The sequence below is a fragment of the Dasypus novemcinctus genome, chromosome 5 (assembly GCF_030445035.2).
Source record: "Dasypus novemcinctus isolate mDasNov1 chromosome 5, mDasNov1.1.hap2, whole genome shotgun sequence".
In the NCBI taxonomy this organism is placed as follows: Eukaryota; Metazoa; Chordata; class Mammalia; order Cingulata; family Dasypodidae; genus Dasypus; species Dasypus novemcinctus.
Genome location: NC_080677.1, coordinates 36,341,717 through 36,364,495, shown reverse-complemented (window position 1 = coordinate 36,364,495; position 22,779 = coordinate 36,341,717). Strand labels below are relative to the sequence as shown.

Below are 22,779 nucleotides of genomic sequence, written 5' to 3'. Positions count from 1 at the left end.
CCAGAAAGATCCATTTTGGTCTTCTGACCTCCAGAACCATAAATTTGTGTTGCTTAAAGCCCATTGTCTATGGTAATTTGTTAGAGCACCAATTGGAAATTAGTACAGGTACTATAAGAAAGTCATAGACTTTGAGTTACTTTTGCTCTAAAGATAAAAAGTTTATACTAAGCTATCTTTTTTTGCCCAGTCTTCTTTGCAGGTTGAGGTTTCGTGACAAGGCCAAAAGAAAAAATTCAAGTCTGTGATCAAAATTAACTAACTCATATACAATGTGGAACGGGTGGGGGGAGTAGCTTTAGAGTGGGGAAAGCTGATAAACATACCTCAGTCAGATGGCCAAAGTTAACAGCATCAGTGACAAAAAGGAATATTAGGTAAAGGAATCAGAAAAAATTTATTAGTTTCAATTAATGTATCATACTAATGTAACATCTTAACAACTAAGTGCGAGTGTATGGGAACTCTATATACTGTCCTTGCAACTTTTCTGTAAATCTCAAACTATTCTAAATTTATTTTTAAAATAGACCAACCCCATTATTATTATTATTATTATTATTATTCTTGGAGTAATGAAAATTCTCTAATATTGATTGAAGTGATGAATGCACAACTCTGGGAATATACCAAATACCATTGATTGTATACTTCATGAATATATTTCAATAAAATTGTTTTTTAAAAAAATAGACCAACTCCATTAATTAAAAACAAAAACAAACTGACACATGGGGAATCAGAACTTGGGCCTTATTAATACTACCTCATAACTAACTGATTTAAATAACTCAAACATATGTGAGTATGTGATAGATACGTGTGTGTACAAGTAACAGATTTGTTTTCAGTGTGTTTAAAATAATGTTTTATAAATCATGTTAATGAACTTGGACTTGTTCAGTGAAGCTAAATGAATGCTACAGTATTATTTGGGAAAATAATTCTTATGTAATATAAATATCCTGTGATTTGTTTTTTAAGTATAGAAGTTTTAAGTATAAATTTTAAGTTTTTAAGTATAGAAGTCTTAGTTTATAGAAAGCAGATATGTTTATCAATTCAGGATTCAGGAATATAAGACTGAAATAAAGTTGTAGATGACCTTCACATCTCCTGGTGTGGAAGACCTCTTGGGAAATTAACCATTTCCCTGGTACCATGAGTATATTTTGAAACTATCATTGACAAATAGTTATGTTTTGTTTTTTAGTATAGATGTACATCAGATCTCCTTCTGAAAAAGAAGCTCTATTTTTTTAAAAAGAATAATAACCATAAATTCGGCATTCTTCCTGTCATTACATTATGTAGTAGTAGTTCTAAAAACCAGATTACCTACCAAAGTCATTAGAGCAATGTAAAAACTATTTTGAAGTATAGGCAAGTGTTTGGGAATGAAAGCAAATATCTGAATAAAATACTGGAAATAAGTGATTGTCTCTTTATGAGGTTCTGGCCCTTCAGTGTGAGGGTAACCAAAAGTAATTGGAAATGCTGCTGCTGAGAACTTTATTATGCTGTTTCTTTCACCCTTAGGTTTATGATGCTGCAGTCAGGTGGTTGAAATACGATGAACCTAATCGCCAGCCATTCATGGTTGATATCCTTGCTAAAGTCAGGTTTCCTCTTATATCAAAGAATTTCTTAAGTAAAACAGTACAAGCTGAACCACTTATTCAAGACAATCCTGAATGCCTTAAGATGGTGATAAGTAAGTTGCCGTAATATCCATTTATAACCTGCTCATGTAGCCAATTTCCCCTGGCTTAAAAACCCTTAGAATGGGTCAGATTCAGTAACCAGGCAGAAACATTCAAGACTTTATGCTTCTGGATACTTAATCCTTTGAGTTTCATAGTCTTACATCTAGAGGGGACTTAGCCTCAGCCCTTATATTTTAGGGGCATTGTGCTAGAAGGTGAAAAGGACTCGGGTTTTTTCTATTTTTGTATGCAATAGCTTTCCTATGCTTTATTCTGGTGGTTCCTTTTTTAAAATTTTATTTAGTCAAGTACTGTACTGTGATCACATTTCCTTGCTTAAGCAGCTTTTTTATTTTCTTTCTTGGAGATAGTATATTGCTGCATTGTTTTTCATTTGCTTGATTTTCTTGATTTGCAGGCTAAGTTCCAACCCCTCAACTCCACTGTAAAATGTCAATATAATTGTACAATTAAACAGTTCATTGCTCTTAATTTATTTCTTATGAACATTCTTCCTAGAGCCCTCCTTCTGCCTATTCCAATATGGATTGTTTGCTCCCTAGGCTTGAGGTACAGTTATTATCCTGTGGCTTTTCTTTGCCATCATCCTAGAAAGTCCTTTCACTCCTCTCCTATGTTAGCTATACTGTCTTCTTGGATCCCAGGTCTTCCCCTTTCTTAATTTAGTCTGTTTCATGGAACATGTTCTCTAGGGGGTTCCTGAAGAATAATATATGATCAATAAATATTTGGAGACTTGAAAAACTTCTTATCTTTATGATACTATAAAACACTGAAAAATAGTTAGACTGGATATAGACTTAAAAATCATTTTCAGTTGGAATTGCTCTATTATTTTCTAGTTTCCATCGTTACTTTTGAGAAATCTGATGCCAGTCAGTTCCTTTTCTTTATTCTTTAAATTAGAGAAATTGTTGTTCTGTAGAAAAATAATGCATAAAATACCAAATTCCCATTTACCTCCCTATTTTTAACATCTTGCATTAGTATGGTACATTTGTTACAATTGATGGAAGAACATTTTTGTAATTGTACTATTAACTATAGTCCGTGGTTTATCTTAAGATTCACTGTGTTGTACAGTCCTATATTTTTTTAAATTTTTTATTCTCGTAACATATATACAACCTAAAATTTTCCCTTTTAACCACATTCAAATATATAATTAATCGCTCTTCATTATGTTCACAATATTATGTTACCATCACTGCCATCCATTATAAAAACTTTTCCATCAACCCAAATACAAACGCTGAAGAATTTAAGCATTAACTCCCCATTCCTTAATCCCACCTCAGGCCTTGATAGCCTACGTTCTAGTTTCTTGCTCTTTCAATATACTTTATTCTAGTTATTTCATATCAGTGAGATCATACAATATGTGTCCTTTTCTGTCTGCTTTATTAACATTCAACATGATATCTTCAAGGTTCATCCATGTTGCTACATGTATCAGAACTTCTTTCATTTTATGGCTTAGTAATTGCATGTATATTCTACATTTTATTTAGTCATTCATTAGTTGCTAGACAGTTAAGTTGCTTCCATCTTTTGTGAATAATGATGCTATGAACATCAGGTCTGCAATTATCTGTTCAACTCCTTTCATTTCTTTTGGGTATTAACTAGAAGTGAGGTTGCTGGGTCATATGATAGTTCTATACTTAACTTTCTGAGGAACTGTCAAATTGTCTTTCATGGTGACTACACCATTTTACATTCCCACCATCAATGAAATGGGTGTTCCTAATTTCTCAGCATCGGTCTAGCACTTGTAAGTTTTTATTTTATTATAATAGGAGCCATTCTAGTGGGTATGAAATGGTATCTCATTGTAGTTTTGATTTTTATTTTCCTAATAATTAATGATGTTCAGCATCTTTTCATGTGCTTTTTAGCCATTTGTATATCCTCCTTGGAGAAATGTCTATTCAAGTACTTTGCGCATTTTTAAGTTGGGTTGTTTGTCTTTTTACTGTGATTTGTAGGATTTCTTTATATATTTTGGATATTAAACCATTGTTGGATATGTGGTTTCCAAATATTTTCTTTCATTGAGTAGGTTATCTTTTCATTTTCATGATAAAATCCTTTGCACAAAAGTTTTGAATTTTGGGGGGGGGGATACATTTATCTATTTTTTCACTTATTGCTTGTGTTTTGGTTGTAAAGTCTAAGAAACCATTTCCTAATGCAAGACCTGAAGATGCTTCCCTACATTTTCTTGTAGGAGTTTTATAGTCCTGGTTCTTATATTTAGATCCTGGATCAATTTTGAGTTAATTTTTAGAATATGGTATGAGATATGGGTACTCTTTCATCCTTTTGCATATCGATACCCAATTCTCCTAGCACCATCTATTGAAAAGATTATTCTTTCCCAGTTCAGTGGACTCAGCAGTCTTGTCAAAAATCAGTTGGCCAGGGAAGCGGATATGGCTCAACCATTTGGGAGCCCGCCTACCACACGGGATGTCCTGGGTTCAGGTCCCAGTGCCTCCTAAAGAAGACAAGCAGATGCTGTGCTGCTGCAATGAACTAGATGCCACACCCGCCACAACGAGCTGGATGCTGCATTGAGCAGATGCCTAAATGAGCAGATGCCACAAGCCTGCAGACATCACAGCCCACAGAGAGTAGATGTGGCTCAGTCTGTTGGGCACTCACCTCCCATGTGGGAGGTCCTGGGTTCAGTTCCCATTGCCTCCTGGAGAGGGTGCACAAACAATGACAAATGAGAGAACCATCTGGGGTTGGGGGGGGATAAATTTTAAAAATAATAATAATAAAGTAAATCTAAAAATTAATAATTTAAATTTTTTAAAAAAAATCAGTTGGCCAAAGAAGAGGTCTATTTCTCAACTCTCAATTCAAATCCATCAGTTAATATGTCTGTCGTTGTGCCAATTTCTGTTGTTTTGACCACTGTAGCTTTGTAATAAGCTAAGAATTTGTCTGTTTCATCTATGTTGTCTAAATTGCTGGCATGCAGTTGCTCATAGTTTTGAGGTACTACTGGAGCCAGAGATTGAACCCAGAACCTCATGTGTGGGAAACCAGCACTCAATCACTGAGCCACAACAGCTCCCTATAGTATCTTCTTATGATCCTTTTTATTTCTGTGAGGTCAATAGTAATATCCCTCCTCTCATTTCTGATTTTATTTATTTGCATTTTCTCTTTTTTTGTTAGTCTAGCTAAGGGTTTGTCAATTTTGATCTTTTCAATGTACCAACTTTTGGTTTTATTACTTCTATTGTTTCTTTTTATTCTCAATTTCATTTATTTCTGCTCTCGTCTTTGTTATTTCTTCCCTTCTGTATGCTTTGGGGTTAGTTTGCTGTTCTTTTTATAACTCCTCCCGTTGTGCAGTTAGATCTTTGATTTTAGCGCTTTTTTTTCCCCAATAACATTTTATTAAAGTATATCATTCATATATGTACATACATAAACAATATGTGTATAGTAAAAGTTGTGAACTTACAAAACAAATACAGATATCATCATATATGGCTCCCATACATCACCCCACCATCATCACCTTGCATTATTGTGAAACATTTGTTACAAACTATGAAAGCGCACCATTAAAATATTCCTAGGATGCGGATGTAGCTCAAGTGGTTGAGTGCCTCCTTCCCATGTACAAGGTACCAGGTTTGATTCCTAGAACCTCCTAAAAACAAAACTAACAGTCTGGCTCAGTGGTTGCGCAGCGTCGGCGGGAGCGCGGGCTGCGGAGAGGCGGGCGGCGGGCCAGGCGGACCGCGGCAGCAAGAAGGCGGCGGCGGGCGCGGACCGCTGAGCACCAAACCGCGGCGAGCAGCGTCTGCGCAGCGTGCCCTCTCCGAGCCCCGGCCGAGCCCCTGGCCGGCGCACACAGGTCGCCGAGGTCCAGGCCGCCAGCGCGGCCCGTTCTTGAAATCATGAATCCTGTTTATAGCCCTGGATCATCTGGGGTTCCCTATGCAAATGCCAAAGGAATTGGTTATCCAGCTGGCTTCCCCATGGGCTACGCAGCAGCAGCTCCTGCATATTCCCCTAACATGTACCCAGGAGCAAATCCTGCCTTCCAAACAGGCTACATTCCTGGCACACCTTACGAAGTGTCCTGTTCTCCTACCAGTGGGGGATGCCACCGTACTCTTCCTCTCCCAACCCCAACCAGACTGCCGTGTACCGCGTGCGAAGTGCCTACCCCCAGCAGAGTCCGTACGCACAGCAAGGCAGTACTACACGCAGCCCCTGTTCGCAGCGCCCCCGCACGTCATCCGCCACACCACCGTGATGCAGCCCAGCATACCCTGGGCCCATCGCCCCGCCCAGGGGCAACGGGGTCACCATGGGCATGGTGGCTGGGACCACCATGGCGATGTCAGCAGGCACTCTGCTGTTTGCTCACTCCCCAACTCCTGTCACCCCCCACCCCGTCACTGTGCCCTTTTACCGGGCCCCAGGAACACCCACATACAGCTACGTGCCCCCTCAGTGGTGATCGCCCTCCAGAGGTCTGAGGATGGAGCTGTGCAGTCACGTCACGGAGGTTTCCCGTCTGGTGCTGCAGTCCTCGTGCCTCCAACCAGGACTCTCACTGCTCTCCACACTTAGCTAGACACTGGCCCTCTGGCTCAGCAGGCCCCCACGCCGGTTGTCTTCACCTAACTGTGGGTGGGTCTGACAGCAAATCCTGTTTTGTGTGGACTGCCTGCAAATTTTTTAGCTAACTATAATCATAAAAAGGGAGTATTAATCTATTCTGAATCATATCTAGTTGAATGAATGTTAAAAAACACAAAAACAAAGCTTGCTCAATCTACCTGCTGTGACTGATGCAAAACCATCATATGCAAAATCCAAAGGAATGGAAAAGTATTTTACAACCTGTATCACTAATGCACTGTTGTAATGTATGCAGTCTTAAAGTTATAAGTGTAAAGTGAATTTTTTCATAGAGCATCTGAAATGTCGTAGATGATTCTGCAACCTCTTGGGGTTGATGTGAGTTGACAGTTAGGAACTGGGACTTTTGGTGTGGGCAATCTGTTTCTTGCCATGACTGTACTGGGATTAGGTCCCAGTAGGGCTGGGAGGGTGGGGGCTGCAGCTGCTCTAATACAGCCTCGTCAGCAGGCACCACCATCCCTTTCTTTCCAGTTAGGCTGGGGCCCTGTGTACCGTGGAAGTTCTTACTAGAGTTGTGTGGCCGGGAATATTAGGGTAGGAGTGGTTTGTGTATTAGGAAAGCAGTTTTCTCTGTTATGTAAATTTTCATTATAAATCTATTACAAATTAGAGATGATATTTTATATATCTTCATTGAAGAAGTCCTATATAGACTAAATTAATTTCCTGCAATGGAAGATAATGTGTAAGAAAAAGCCACACCTGGAGGAGGTATTGGCCTCTGTTTTATTTAGCTTAGGAGATCATTCCATTTTTTTTCCCCTTGAGAAATGTTTGAGTCTGCTGAAAACATTCGTAGGCACTGCTGTCCCTCCCCTCCCCACCCCAAAGAGGGCAAAGATGTCAGCTGTCTATTATGAAGCAAGTTGTGTATTTAAGAATTATTAAAAGGGAACAAAACTTTATTTAAAATTCAAAAAAAAAACACAAATGAAAAAAATCAACTCTCAGTGGTTGACTGCCTGCATCCCATGTATGAGGTCCTGGGTTCAATTTCTGGTACCTCCTAAAATAAACATAAATATGTAAAACATATATATAAAATTACTAACTATAGCCATTATCTTACATTTAGATGTATTTCCCCCAACCCATACGATTATTAACATCCTGTATTTGTTCGTATATTTATTATAGTGCATGAGAGAACGTTCTGTTAACCACAGTCCCTCTTCCACCACTGCATTCCCTGTATAGTCCCATGCTTTGTACAATCCATTCAGAATGTACACTCAGTGGCTCTCATTTTCATCACAGAGTTGTGCTATCACCTCAATTTTGGAACATTTTCATTACTCCAAAAGAAAAAGTCCTGTACCCCCCAATACCCCTTATTATTGTCCCTTATAATTCATATACTATCTTCTTTGTCATTGCTGCAAAAATATTATACTATTACTGTTAATTGTCCTCCATAAGTTATATTAATTGATCCTGTGTATCATGATATTCTTAACACTTTCTAAAAGAACATTCTTATATTTATACTATTAACCACGATCTTCAGCCACCACCAAATTACTGTTATACATTCCCTCAGTTATTCTCTAGCTTCCTTTCAATTGACATTTATATCCACAGACTACCCCTTTCAGCCACAATCACATTTATATATCAACATTCTTAGTTATGTCTAAATTGTTACCATCAATTCTATTCATTTCCACATTTTAATAAGGTTTATCTTATTAAAATTTTTGCATACATTAAGCATCAGCACCCATTCTCAGCCCACATCCTTTCTCCTAGTAACCTATACTCTAGAATTTATCTCCATGAGTTTACTCATCGTATTTACTCCATGTTAGTGAGACCACACAACATTTGTCCTTTTGTCTCTGGCTTATTTCCATCAACGTTAATATCCTCTAGCTTCATCCATGTTGGCATATACATCCAAATTTTATTTCTTCTTACAGCTGAATAGTATTCCATTGTATGAATATACCATGTTTTGCTTATCCATTCATTGATTGATGGACACTTGGGCTGGTTCCATATTTTCGCAATTGTGGAGAATGCTGCTATGAACATTGGTGTACAAATGTCAGTTCATGTCCTTGCTTTTAGTTCTTCTGAATATCTCTCTAGTAATAGGATTGTTGGATCATATGACAATTCGATACCCAACTTCTTAAGATACTGCCAAAGGTACAAAAAGGTACCTCAATATTTTCATCTTCATTTCTGTAATAGCTAGTAATGTTGAGCATTTTTTCATATACTTTTTGGCCATTTATATTTCCTCTTTGGAAAAATATCTATTCAAGTATTTTGCCTGTTTTTTAATTGGTTTGCTTATCTTTTTATCATTGCATTGTATGATCTCTTTATGTAATAGGGATATCAAACCCTTATCAGACATTTGGTTTCCAAATTTTTTTCCCATTGGGTAGGCTCCCTTTTTACTTCTTGACAGAGTCTTCTGAAAACTAAAAGTACTTCCTTCAACCTATTTGTCATATCCCTTCTCTTGTTTTCATTCATCTCAAGTTTAATTTTGAGGAGGCCCCATTTATCTGTTTTCTTTTTCTTTTATTGTTCATGCTTTGGGTGTAAAATTTTAAAACTACCATCTACCTCAAGATCTTGATAATGAAGTTTCCCTACATTTTTTTCTTGGAGTTTTTTGGATGTAGCTTTTCTGTTTAGGTCTTTGATATAGTTTGAGTTAATTTTTGTATAAGGTATGAGATAGGAGTCCTCCTCCTTTCTTTTAGCTATGGATATCCCAGCACCATTTGTTGAATAGATTGTTCTGGCCCAGCTGGTTGGTTTTGAGAGCCTTGTCAAAAATCACTTGACCGAAGATGTAAGGGTCTATTTCTGAGTTCTCGATTCAGTTCCATTGATCAATATATCTATCTTTATGCCAGTACCATGGTTTTTTTGTTTTGTTTTGTTTTGTTTTGTTGGTGTGTGGGGTTTTTTCATTGTTGTTGTTTTTCGGGGTTTTCTTTTTACCACTACAGCTTTGTAATATGCTTTAAAGTCAGGAAGTGAGAGAATTCCAACTTTGTTCTTCTTTTTAAAGGCGGTTTTTTTTTTGTGGCTATCTGGGGCCCATTACCCTTCCAATAAATTTGATAATTGGCTTTTCCATGCCTGCAAAAAAGGGCTTTTGGGATTTTTAGTGGGCTTGCATTGAATCTGTAAATCAGTTTAGGTAGAACTGATATCTTTACAATATTTAGTCATCCTATTCATGAAAACGGAATATCCTTCCACTTATTTAGCTCTTGTTTTTTTCTTTTACCAATGTTTTGTAGATTTCTGAATATAGGTCCTTTATGTCTGACTTCCTTCTCATCTTGCTCATCAGTGTTGTATAGAAACACTACTGATTTTTGCATATTAATCTTGTATACTGTCACTCAGCTGAATTCATCTTTTAGTTCTAGTAGCTTTGTTGTGGATTTTTCAGGATTTTCTAGTATAAGATCATCTAGGAATAGCAAAAGTTTTTCTTCTTCCTTTCCTATTTGGGTACCTTTATTTCTTTATCTTGCCTAATTGCTCTAGGTAGAACTTCTAGAACAATATTGACTAGCAGTGGTGACAGTGAGCATCCTTGTCTTGTTCCCAGTCTCAACCGGAAAGCTTTCAGTCTTTCACCGTTGAGTACAAGGCTAGCTGTGGGTTTCATATATGCACTTTATTGAGAAAGCTTCCATCTGTTCCTATCTTTTGGAGTGTTTTTATCAAGAAAGGATGCTGTATTTTGTCAAATGCCTTTTCTGCATCAATTGAGAGGATCATGTGATTTTTCTTCTTCAATCTATTAATGTGGTTTATTACACTAATTGATTTTCTTGTGTTGTACCACCCTTGCATACCCGGGATAAAACACACTTAATCCTGGTGTGTAATTCTTTTAATGTGATTTTGGATTCAGTTTGCAAGTATTAATATTTTGTTGAGGGAAGAGGATGTGGCTTAACTGATAGAGTATCCGCCTACCATATAGAGGGTCCAGGGTTCCATACCCAGGGCCTCCTGACCCGTGTGGTGAGCTGGCCCATACACAGTGCTGACGCACATAAGGAGTGCCGTGCCACACAGGGGTGCAAGGAGTGCGCCCTGCAAGGAGAGCCTCCCCGCGTGGGAAAAAAAAAGCACAGCCTGTCCAGGAGTGGCACCGTATACACGAGAGCTGATGCAGCAAGATGACACAACAAAAAAGAGATGCTCTTTCCCTGTGCCTTCTGATAATACAAGCGGATACAGAAGAACACACAGCAAATGGACACAGAGCAGACAACAGAGGGGAAGAGGAGAGAAATAAATAAAATAAATCTTTAAACTATATATATATTTTGTTGAGGATTTTTGCATTTTTATATTCATTGTAGAAATTGGTTGTATTATCTTTATATGGTTTTTGTAGAATGAGTTTGGTAGCATTCCTTCCTGTTCAATTTTTAGAAGAGCTTGAGCTACTCTGGTATGAGATCTTTGGATGATTATTGGAATTCACCTGTGAAGCTGTTTATTCCTGGTGTTTCATTTGGGGGAGATTTTTGATTACTGTTTCATTCTCTTTACTCATGATTTGTTTGTTGAGGTCTTCTATTTCTTCTAGGGTCAGTGTAGGTTGTTCATGTGATTTGAAGAATTTGTCCATTTTGTTTATGTTGTCTAGTTGGTTGGTGTACATTTGTTCATAGTATCCTCTCATAATCTCTGTAATATCTGTGGGGTCAGTGGTAATGTCCCCCCTCTCATTTCTGATTTTCTTTATCTGCATCTTTTCTCTTTTTCCCTTTTCAGTCTAGCTAAGGGTTTGTCAATTTTGTTCATGTTCTCAAAGAACTAATGTATTAGTCTGCCAAAGGGGTACCGATGCAAAGTACCAGAAATCTGTTGGCTTTTATAAAGGATATTTATTTGGAATAAAAGCTTACAGTTACAAGGTAGTAAAGAGTCCAACTCAAGGTTGCTTTCTCAGTGAAGTCAGCTGCCATATGTTGAAGCAAGATGGAGGGTGATCTTTGCTGGGTTTCAGCCTTCCCCTCTGGGCTTCCTAATCAGTCTTGGCTTTCTTTCCAAGGTCAGCTGTAAGCTATCAGGCAAATGGGCATCACTTCCCAGGGTCCCAGGATCAAAAATGACATAGCTCTCTCTCTTCTCATGTATCTTCTTGAGTGAGTGTCTGTTTATATCAGCCCACTAAGGGGGTGGAGACGTAACATGAGTCATGCCTTACCGACATGGTGGAATCAAAGCCCTAATCTTTTTTTTTTTTTAAAGATTTATTATTTATTTATTTATTTCCCCTCCCCTCCCCCGGTTGTCTGTTTTCTGTGTCTTTTTTTGCTGCGTCTTGTTTCTTGTTTCTTTGTCCGCTTCTGTTGTCGGCAGCGGCACGGGAAGTGTGGGCGGCGCCATTCCTGGGCAGGCTGCTCCCTCCTTCGCGCTGGGTGGCTCTCCTTATGGGTGCACTCCTTGCGTGTGCAAAGCCCTAATCTTAACAGATAATTTAATCAAGGACTCCTCAACTGAATCCATAATAATCAAAGGTTGTCATCCCCAGAAGAATAGATTAGTTTATAGACAATCTTTCTCTTTTTTGGGATTCATAAATAATCTCAAACTATCACAACCAACTTCTGTTTTTGTGTGTTTTTTTTAACCTTTATTTTCTAAGAAGTTTTAGATTTCAGAAAATTACATAAAAAATATAGGGGATTACCATATATGCCACTCTCTTCCTCTCTCATATCTTCCCCTATTAATAACATCCTTCATTAGTGTGGTATATTTGTTGAAATTGATTAGCAAATATTGAAGCATTACTAACCATGGTCTGTTGTTTACATATGGTTTACACTTTGCACTGTACGGTTTTACAGGTTTTGACAAAATGTATAATGGCCTGTATCTATCATTGTAATGTCATGCAGAACAATTCCAATGTCCCCAAAATGTCATATGTTACACCTATTCTTCCCCTCCCCATGAACCTCTGGTGACTAGTGTTTTATATCAGCGTTAAAAGTTCTTCCATTACTAGAATAATAATAAGTCTACTTTGATCCATGGTTGAATCCCTCCCCTTATGTTTGTACATTCCTCAATCTTGAGGGTTTGGAGACGGTGATGCCCATTCTGTTTCCAATTAAGTGGGGGCTTAGATGCCATTGGGCAGATGTATGGAACTGTCTTGCCTGCAGATACTTTGTTTTTTTTGGGATGGGCATTCTCCATCCATCATCATTTTGTTAGTTGTTGTGGATGAATCCGATGAACTGAAGAGTAGGTGTTGGCTGCAATTCTAAGACTCAGGGCTCAACTGGCATATAAACAGTCAAAGATTTAAGTCTCTGGGACATATATTTAAAGAGTATAGTGCTAATTATAGGTTCAAATAAAAGGGGCAGAAGAACCATGATATTATAAATGAGTCTAGCTCTGTTACATTGGAGAAATAGGTTAACATGTATTCCAGGGTAAGGCCCATCAGCAGAGTGCCGATTTCCTGGGGTTGTGTGCCCTGCATATCGTGTCCAGATGTCTCTCGAATCCTCAGGAGCACCCCTGCTTGAGACTCTGTTTACTGTGGCAGTCAGTGAGATCCTTCTGAGACATGCATAAGCATAATTTCTGGAATGACCTCCCAACTCACTTTAATAGCTCTTAGCTGTAAAAGGTCTTAGTCCAAATGCATTGCTAGTAGGTGTTGTATGGTAATAATCCCTTGGTACCAGGGAGGCCTATCCGCAGGAGTCATGTCCCATACCGGGGAGGAAGGCAGTTAGCTTATATGCTGAGTTTCACTTAGAGGTCACATTTGAGTAATAAGTAGGTTTTTAGGCGGTAAATCTTAGGCAATATATATTACTAGGCTAAGTCTTAATTTCTCAAGAATAAGGTTTCTCAGTATAAACATTAATATCAAGTGCCTGGTATATTGGTCTCTGTGGTACTAGGCACTGCCTATGTACCAGAGATATTCTTGCCGCTCTTATTAGAGACTGTAGCAGGACTCCTCAGGATGGGAATTTAATATTTTGTTGGTTATTATGTGGGTCTCCACCCATTGTGATAACACCCCATTACCACTTGAACACATTCATATTCCATAGAGGCATGCTCCAGGTGCATCCTTCCCCACACATCCCCCCACCACTGAAACCCTGCACCAGTGGTCCTCCCCTACCATGGTTGTATAATCCAAAACCTCCCCCAAAAGCAAAAAAAATTTCTGGCATTGTGCCTTTCCTCACCGTAAGAACTATCTTTTATGCATATTTACAATTTCTTCTTTATGTTCCCCCAGTATCTTTTTCTTTTTTTCACTTTATTTTCAAAGAAGCTTTAGGTTACAGAAAAGTCACTTCAGAAATATAAGGGATTCCCATATACCCCACCCTCTCACATTTTCCCCTATTAATAGCATCTTATATTTGTGAAAATTGAACAAATATTGAAGCATTGCTACTAATCATGGTCAGTTGTTTACACTTTGCACTGTACAGTTTTATAGGTTTTGATAAAATGTATAATGGCCTGTATCCATCATTGCAAAATCATTCAGAACAGTCCCAGTGTCCTAAAAATGCCCTGTGTTCCACCTATTCTTCCCTCCCTCTCCCCTTGGAACCTATGGTATCCACTAAGCTTTAGTTTTTCAAGAATAAAGTTCATAGTTACATACATTAATTTTTTTTTTTTTTTTTTTAAAGATTTATTTATTTATTTAATTCCGCCCCCCTCCCCTGGTTGTCTGTTCTTGGTGTCTATTTGCTGCGTCTTGTTTCTTTGTCCGCTTCTGTTGTCGTCAGCGGCAGGGAAGTGTGGGCGGCGCCATTCCTGGGCAGGCTGCTCTTTCTTTTCACGCTGGGCGGCTCCTCACAGGCGCACTCCTTGCGCGTGGGGCTCCCCCACGCGGGGGACACCCTTGCGTGGCACAGCACTCCTTGCACGCATCAGCACTGCGCATGGCCAGCTCCACATGGGTCAAGGAGGTCCGGGGTTTGAACCGCGGACCTCCCATATGGTAGACGGACGCCCTAACCACTGGGCCAAAGTCCGTTTCCCAACATACATTAATATTGAGGGCTTGACATATTGGTCTTTTTTCTTTTATTGGGCACTGCCTGTGTACTTGAGAGATTCTTGCCCCTCTATTTGAGAGCACAGCTGGGCTCCCCAGGATGGCAGTTTAATATTTTGTTGTTTATTTTGTGGATTTCCACCCACAACTTTTGGTTTTGTTGATTCTCTCTGTTGTTTTTGTTCTCAATTTCATTTCTTTCTGCTGTGATATTTATTATTTCTTTCCTTCAGTTTGGTTTGGGATTAGTTTACTATTTTTGTGTGTGTTTTTTTTCCCTTTAACATTTTTTTTAATTGAAGTATGTCATTTACACAGGAACACACATAAACAATAAGTGTATAGTAAAGATTGCAGACTTACAGAAGAAACATACATAACATCACACAGGGGTCTCATACATTACCCCTCCACCAACTCTTTGCATTGGTATGAAACATTTGTTACAAACTATGCAAGAGCATTGTCAAAATATTACTACCAACTATATTCCTTTCCTTACATTTGGTGTCTTTTTTCCCCAACCCATAGTATTTTTTTTTTAAGTATTTTTGTTACAGATATTGTGAACTTGCAAAACAATCATACAGATGTGTAGATTTCCCATACAACTCCACACCCTGGTGGAACATTTGTTACAGATTATGAGATAATAGGCTGTTCTTTTCTGTGTGCAGTTATACATCTTTGATTTTAGTTCTTTTTTTTTTTTAAGATTTATTTATTTATTTATTTATTTCTCTCCTCTTCCTCCCTCCCCCGCCCCCCAGTTGTCTGTTCTCTGTGTCTATTTGCTGCGTGTTCTTCTTTGTCTGCTTCTGTTGTTGTCAGCAGCTTGGGAATCTGTGTTTCTTTTTGTTGCGTCATCTTGTTGCGTCATCTTGCTGCGTCAGCTCTCCGTGTATGCGGCACCATTCCTGGGCAGGCTGCACTTTCTTTCGTGCTGGGCGGCTCTCCTTACGGGGTGCACTCCTTGAGCATGGGGCTCCCCTACGCAGGGGATGCTCCTGCATGGCACGGCACTCTTTGAGCACATCAGCACTGCATGTGGGCCAGCTCTACACGGGTCAAGGAGGCCTGGGGTTTGAACCGCGGACCTCCCATGTGGTAGACAGACGCCCTAACCACTGGGCCAAGTCCGCTTCCCTCTTCTTTTTTAAGGTAAACATATAAGGCTATAAATTTTCCTCCCAGCACTGCCTTTGCTGCATTACGTAAGTTTTGATATATTGTATTCTCATTTTGATTCAGCTCAAGAAATTAACTGATTTCTCTTGCAATTTATTCTTCAACCCGCTGATTGTTTAAGTGTGTTATTTAACTTCAACGTATTTGTGAATTTTCCAGTTTTCCACCTGTTACTGATTTCCAGCTTCATTCCATTATTGTCAGAGAAGATGCTTTGTATGATTTCAGTCTTTCTAAATATACTGAGACTTGTTTTATGACCCAACATGTGGTCTCCCTGGAGAATGATCCATGAGAAAAATGTATATCCTGATGTTATGGGATGGATTATTCTGTGTATGTCTATTAGGTCTAGTTCATTTATCCTTTTATTCAATTTATTGTCTGTTTCCTTATTGATCTTTTGTTTATATGGTCTATCTATTGATGAGAATGATGTATTTACATCTCTAACAATTATTGTAGGGGTGTCTATTTATTCCTTCAGTTTTGCCAGTATTTGCTTCATGTATTTTGGGGCACAGGCACCATGGTTAGGTACATAAATATTTATGATTGCTATTTCTTCTTGGTGGATTGCCCCATTTATTAATCTGTCATGACCTTTTTTATCTCTAATAACAGATTTTGTCCTGTATTAGTATAGCTAACCCAGCTTGTTTTGGACTACTATTTGCATGGAATATATTTTTCTATTCTTTCCCTTTCAACCTATTTTTGTCTTTATGTCTTCTAAGGTGAGTATTTTGTAAACAATATATAGTTGGATCATGCTATTTTATCTTTTCTGCCAATCTATGTCTTTTGATTAGTGAATTTTTTCCACTCATAGTTATTACTATAAAAGCAGTACTTAATTTCAGCCTATTTATTATATCCTTTTTTTGTTTCTCTTTTCCTTTATTGCAATCTTCTTTTCTGTAGAATTGATCTTTTGTGATGTATCTGACTGATCCCTTTTCTCATTTATTTTTCTGTATAATATTTAAATACTTTCTTTGTGGTTATCCTGGGGTTTATATTACACAACCTATAAATTTTGAAAGGTAACCAATGTAGCTTCAATAGCATACACATTCTCTGGTCCCATATCCCTTTGTTTCCCCCTTTTATGTTGCTTTTGTCCCACTTTACCACTTTATACTGTGTGGGTCCATTGTAGGAAATATGGCTTTTTCTTGTTCAACTGTATTCTGACACTTGTGAATGAAAGAATAGAGGTGTATATTGAAGATACAGTACTATTGGGTTTTGCATTTACCCTTTTAGTTATTTTTAGTTACCCTCAGTGAAGAGCTTCATTTCTTCACACTACTCCAATCCACTCTCTCCTGTCTTTTCCTTTCAACCTGCAGAACTTCCTTTAGTAATCCTCATAGTACAGGTCTTCTGTTGGTAAACTCTCTCAGTTTATCTGTGACTGTTTTAAACTTCCCTCATTTCTGAAGGACAGTTTTGCTGGATAAATAATTTTTGGCTGGCAGTTTTCTCTTTCAGTACTATAAATATGTCATACCACTGCCTTCTTGCCACCATGGTTTCTGATGAGAAATCAGCACTTAGTCTTCTTGAGGATCCCTTATATGTGATGGATTACTTTTCTCTTGCTGCTATCACAATTCTCTCTTTCTTTGGCACTTGGCATTCTGATTAGTATGTGTCTCAGAGTAGGTCTGGTAGAATTTATTCTGTTAGAATTCATTGCTCTTCTTGAACATGTATTTTATGCCTTTCATAAGAGTTGGGAAATTTCAGCCATTATTTCCTCAAATATTCCTTCTGCCCATTTTCCCTTCTTTTATTCTCCTGAGGAACCCATGACATGGATATTTGTGCACTTTATGCTGTCATTCAAATCCCTGAGACACTGCTCTTTTTTTTTCTATTCTTTATCTGTTCTTCTGACTACATGACTTGTAATTTGCTAATTCTTTATTCTGCCTGTTCAAATCTGATGTTGCAATTAATGTTCCTTTCACCCCATAAATTCTGTTATGCTTCTTTTTAAACTCCTGCCAACAGTTCTGCTTCTAGCTCCTGCCTCTGTGCCACTCCCAATCTGTGTGCGAACTGAATGAGGTGGAAGGGTGCAGACCAGCAGGTCTGTGACAGAAATTTCCTACCTGATCTTGTAGATTCTTTTTCTTTTTCTTCAATTCATTGTTTATGGAGTCCTTCTCCAGTGACTAACATCTTCCAAAGTTTGAAGCAAGTAGGAGTTGTCCTTTTATCAGCTGATTCTGAGGAAGACTTTTCCAAGGAAGTCTTACATCAATATGTTGATGACGCAACTGTCATTGTCTTTAGATTTTCTTTATTCTGTTTGCTATACAGTAATTTAATTTTAAAACATTTTTATGTAATAAGCCCATGATTTTTTTCCTGACTTGGGGTTTTGTGTCATTCTTAGGCATCTGCACTCTAGATTTATTTTTTATTATTCTGTTTTTTTTTTAATATTAAAATATTTGATTGATATGAAATTTACATAAAAGTAAAATATGAGCTAAGGGTACAATTTTTTTCTTCATCTTGTTGTCTAACATCATTAACTGAGTAGTCCACCTTGCCAGTGCTGATTTGAAATGATACTTTAAAGAGTTTTTAATTTTAAGTTACACTTGACAAAATTAAGGTATTTTGAAAGAAAAGGGCCATGTTACATTTAGAATCATCTAAGGCAGTGCATCTCAAAGGTTTTTTATGGAGGTACTGGGGATTGAACCCAGGACTTTGTACCTGGGAAGCAGGTACTCAACCACTGAGCTACATCTGCTCCCCAATGAGAGTTGGTTTTTTCATCTGTTTGTTTGTTTGTTTGTTGTTTGTTTTTAGGAGGTATCAGGGATGGAACCTGGGACCTTATACATGGGAAGCAGGTACTCAACCACTTGAGCTACATCTGCTCCTCTCAAAGTTTTATATGCACTGAATTACCTAGGGATTTTGTTAAAAATGCAGGTTCTGATTCAGTTGGTCTAAGGTAGGGTGTGGGTTTCAGCATTTGAAACAGGTTCACATGCTGAAGCTATTGGTTTGAACCAACATTTAAGTGGAAAGAATTTAAAGAGTTCTTTAAAATACCACTGTCTGGGTCATACCACCAGAGATTATTATTTAATTGGTCTAGGGTAGGCCTAGGTGTAGATTTCCTAGGTGATTCCAGTGTACAGTCAAGTTTGAGAACCACTGGGTTAGGAGATCTAGGTTTCAATAATTATTCTGGTAGCTATTTTTGAGACACCAGATAATTTATTAGTAAATCATATGAGGGTAGCTATCTTAAAATAGTGGTGATTGCTGAGAATAATAAGGTGGTTAGGGCTCAGGTCCTTATACATTACTCCTACCTCTCCCTCCCCCTCACTTTCCTCTCTTTAGATGCTATAGAGGGATGATAACTGTAAGTAACAGAAATAAATGTCTTGTTATGCCTGTATATTAAAAGTATCTGACGTTCTTCAAGAGCTACCATGTATTTTTCTACAGGTGGAATGAGGTATCATCTACTATCTCCAGAGGATAGAGAAGAACTGGTAGATGGTACAAGGCCTAGAAGAAAGAAACATGACTACAGAATAGCCCTATTTGGAGGCTCTCAACCACAGTCTTGTAGATATTTTAACCCAAAGGTAACTAATTTTAATTCTTGTTTTTGTTTTCCTAAGTACTGAGCAAATAAATTCTCACTACCACCAGTAATAATAAGTTATGCCTTTAGAGGTATTATAATTTATAGTGTGCATTCACATACCTTATGAGTTACATAGTTATCATCTTTATTTTACAGATAAGACAACTGAGGCTAAGTAAGATTTCAGATGTTTCCATAATTCCCCTGAAGTACTGTATAGCAACCACTATCCAAGCAAATGGAAAACTAATTCTCCTATCATTTCTTTTTGTTTAGCAACTCCTGGCTTTCATTACATGCCTTTTTTAATGAAAAACTACTTCTGCGATTAGATGGTTTTTCTATAGTAATTATTTTTGTAGTATAAAATGGTAGTCATTGGGGAGCAGGTATACTTCAGTGGTTAAGCACCTACTTTGCATGTACAAGGTCCTGGGTTAAATCCCTGGTACCTCCTTAAAAAAAAAGTCATTTAGAAAATTTGAAAAACCTAGAAAAACACAAAGAAAAAAAGATAAAATTACCTTTGATCATCAATTTGAGTGTGTTTTCCAGTGCATATTGTGCCATTCAGGCCAGCAGAGCCTGAATCATAGGTATAAGAACACAATTTTAAAAATTTGATCATTATCTATAACCTTGAGAGAACCTCTTGTTTCTTAGACCTGTGTACTTTGACTGTAGGAGAAAAAATACCATATTTTGCTAGTATTTCGTGTATTGCTGGGGCAGAGCAAACACCACAGTTTAAAGATAGTGTCCCAGACTTGCAAGGTAGTATCCATACGTGGTGTTGAATCCAGGCACACAATGGGCTCTTTGATTTTGCAGGCCTTGTTTGATTGACAGTAGGTATTTGATGAGAACAGAGCATCCTACTGACATCAAGATACTTGTCTTGGGGAGTGGATGTGGCTCAAGCAGATGAGTACCTACTTCCCACATGGGAAGTCCCTAGTGACACCTAAAAAAAAAATACTTGACTGGCACTAATTTCTCTGGATCCTGGTGATACACAAGGCGTTCATAAAAACACATATGGTGGTACTATGAGGGGTGTAAAAAACAGCAAAGAGCAATCCATATCCAGGATAAGTATCTGTTCCAGGGAGGGAAGATCACTGACCCTTCCACAACAGAAGGGACCCAGTATAGATAGCTTATTATTAAGTAGGTAACTGATTCCCTCAAAGTAAGGCAACAAATCAAGGGCTTAAGATTGGGCAGTATTGCTGACCAAGTGTGCAAAGGCCTCTAGTGGGTAGCCACATTGTCCTTAGGGAGGGAAATCCATTGGCTTCTAGAGCTACTGGCTTATGTAGCTTCTACCAATGCCACTGTGGTCACTCATAAGTCCATTAAGTAAGCATCAGGCAGACTAGGGAGGGAAGATAGAATTGCTGTCTTATCCACATGACTATTAGGAGATTCTTCCGTGGTTGTGGGCACTCTGTTAGAATTTATAAGTGAGACATAAATCTGTGTGTCCTTTCTGTTAGGTCGATCTACATCGCCCTTCCTCAGATCCCCTTGTCAGCAATCTTCTATTATTATTTCAAGTCACATTCATCTGGGCAAACCATCAGCTACTGCCCAAGGGTTGATAAAAATTGACCCTAGACCTTCCCTCCTGAAAAGTATAATGGACAATGAACTGCTGAAAATTCTGCCAAATGAGAATATTTTCCTTCTGTATCGTCCTTCAAGACCATTCCTGAAGGAGCTGTAATACTTTAGCTAGATTTAGCTAAATCTACTTTTGGTTAGTCCTATCAAAAACAAGCCAAGCTCAAGTCTCTCCAATTTATCAGCTGATTTATAGGGAACACCTCCACAAAGACAAACCTTGATTGAGAATGAAGACAGAGAATCAGGTGAAGGCCTACTGGGTACAGTCTGTGATTATCCTGTTCAGGTATTCTGTGCCTTTGGGACCTTCATAAATCCAGTCTTATATTTATATACCACATTATTAGTTAAAGAAATGCTATAGACACTTCTAAATTTGTGGTTAGGTAGATCCAGTAAAACTGTTCCATGTGGATTATATTATCACCTGGTATCGCTTGGTTTCAGACATTTGTTGTCTGTCAGAATCTAGCAGGCAGCCAGGAGCTGTTTACTGACAGAATGATAACTGTTTAAAGAAACTTGGCCTTGCTCCAAAACCTGAGATGCATGCTCTGTGATCATATTGGGACATGCCTCAGTATATGCAGTATCCTAGTCAGCATCTTGATACCCCAAGATCACTAATGGGGGGAGCAGATGTAGTTTAGTTGTTGAATGTCTGCTTCCCATGTAGGAGGTTCCAATTCAATCCCTGGTAACTCCTTAAAAAAAAAATCACTGGATGTCTAGACAACTGAGCCATGCTATTGTAGCCTGTCCCACTTAGAAAGCTTTCTCCTGCACTTGATTTTACTTGGCACTTGCAGCTTTTGGGTTTACTAAGTGAAAGTATATAAGAAGGACACCCATATCTGGAACATGTGCCATCTCTAACATGTAGGAGGTGATTGGGGTAGTAAGCTGTCCTTCATTTCCAAGATGTTATACCAACATGTTGTAAACCAGGGGTCAGCAAACTTTTTCTATATAGTAAATATTTTCAGCTTTGTAGGCCATATGCTCTCTGTCACTACTCATCTCTGTTGGTGTAGTGAGAAAGCAGCCATAACACTACATAAACAAATGAGCATATCTGTGTTCTGACAAAATATTATTTACCAAAACAGACAATGGGCTGGATTTGGCCTGTGCCATAGCTTGCCAACTCCTGCTGTAGAGCTGTGGACTCTGAGATCACCAACACAGCTATTTCAGGGTCACTTATCTCTTGTCCTATAAGCCCATGTTTTAATAAGACATTAAGATTCTTTCTAATTTCTTAACTCCAGGACTGAGCAGCATTATGACATCAATATAGGAGACCAGTATATAACTACCTTTGGGAAGGTGAAGTGATCTAGGGTTCCTGCCACTTAGATTAGGTCATAGAACTAAAGAGTTGAAAGATCCTTGAGGTCAGACCATGAAATTATTTTACTTTCTCTATTAGCTGAAAAGAAATTCCATCTAAGTCTACTGTAGACAGGAAAAAAGAAATACACATTACCCAAAGTGTTAGTTTGCCAAGTTTTAGTGGTTGTATTAATCTGGTCCAGTAAGGAGAACATGTCTATTACTACTGCAACAATTAGTCACCAAGTAAACTTTTGGAAAATACTAAGATTGTTAAGAACCCAACAGGCACTGGCACTGGACAAACCTGGGTAACTGAATGATGAGATGAGTTCTTCTGCACCACTCAAGTCTTTGATAGAGATTTCATTTCTGCAGTTCCTCTAAGGCAGAAGTTCCTCTTCCATTTTAGTAGAGAAAGATATGTCCAATAGCCCATAGAATAAAGGATATACTGCCAAATACCAGAAATATCTCCCCCTAGAAGGGTGGATCAGCTTAGCTTGATTAATCACCATCATATTTGG

At 38.2% G+C, this 22,779-nt stretch overlaps 1 protein-coding gene and 1 pseudogene across 1 annotated transcript in view; both read left to right on the top strand.

The window, feature by feature from the left end:
- Positions 1–22,779, top strand: part of KLHL7 (kelch like family member 7) — a 78,238-nt gene that overhangs the window by 33,817 nt on the left and 21,642 nt on the right. The window contains exons 6-7 of the mRNA XM_004461335.3: positions 1,540–1,714; positions 19,144–19,286. Coding sequence (XP_004461392.1) covers positions 1,540–1,714; positions 19,144–19,286 — 318 coding nt within the window. The remainder of the gene's footprint in view (positions 1–1,539; positions 1,715–19,143; positions 19,287–22,779) is intronic.
- LOC101432417 (myelin-associated neurite-outgrowth inhibitor-like) lies at positions 5,602–6,271 on the top strand (annotated as a pseudogene).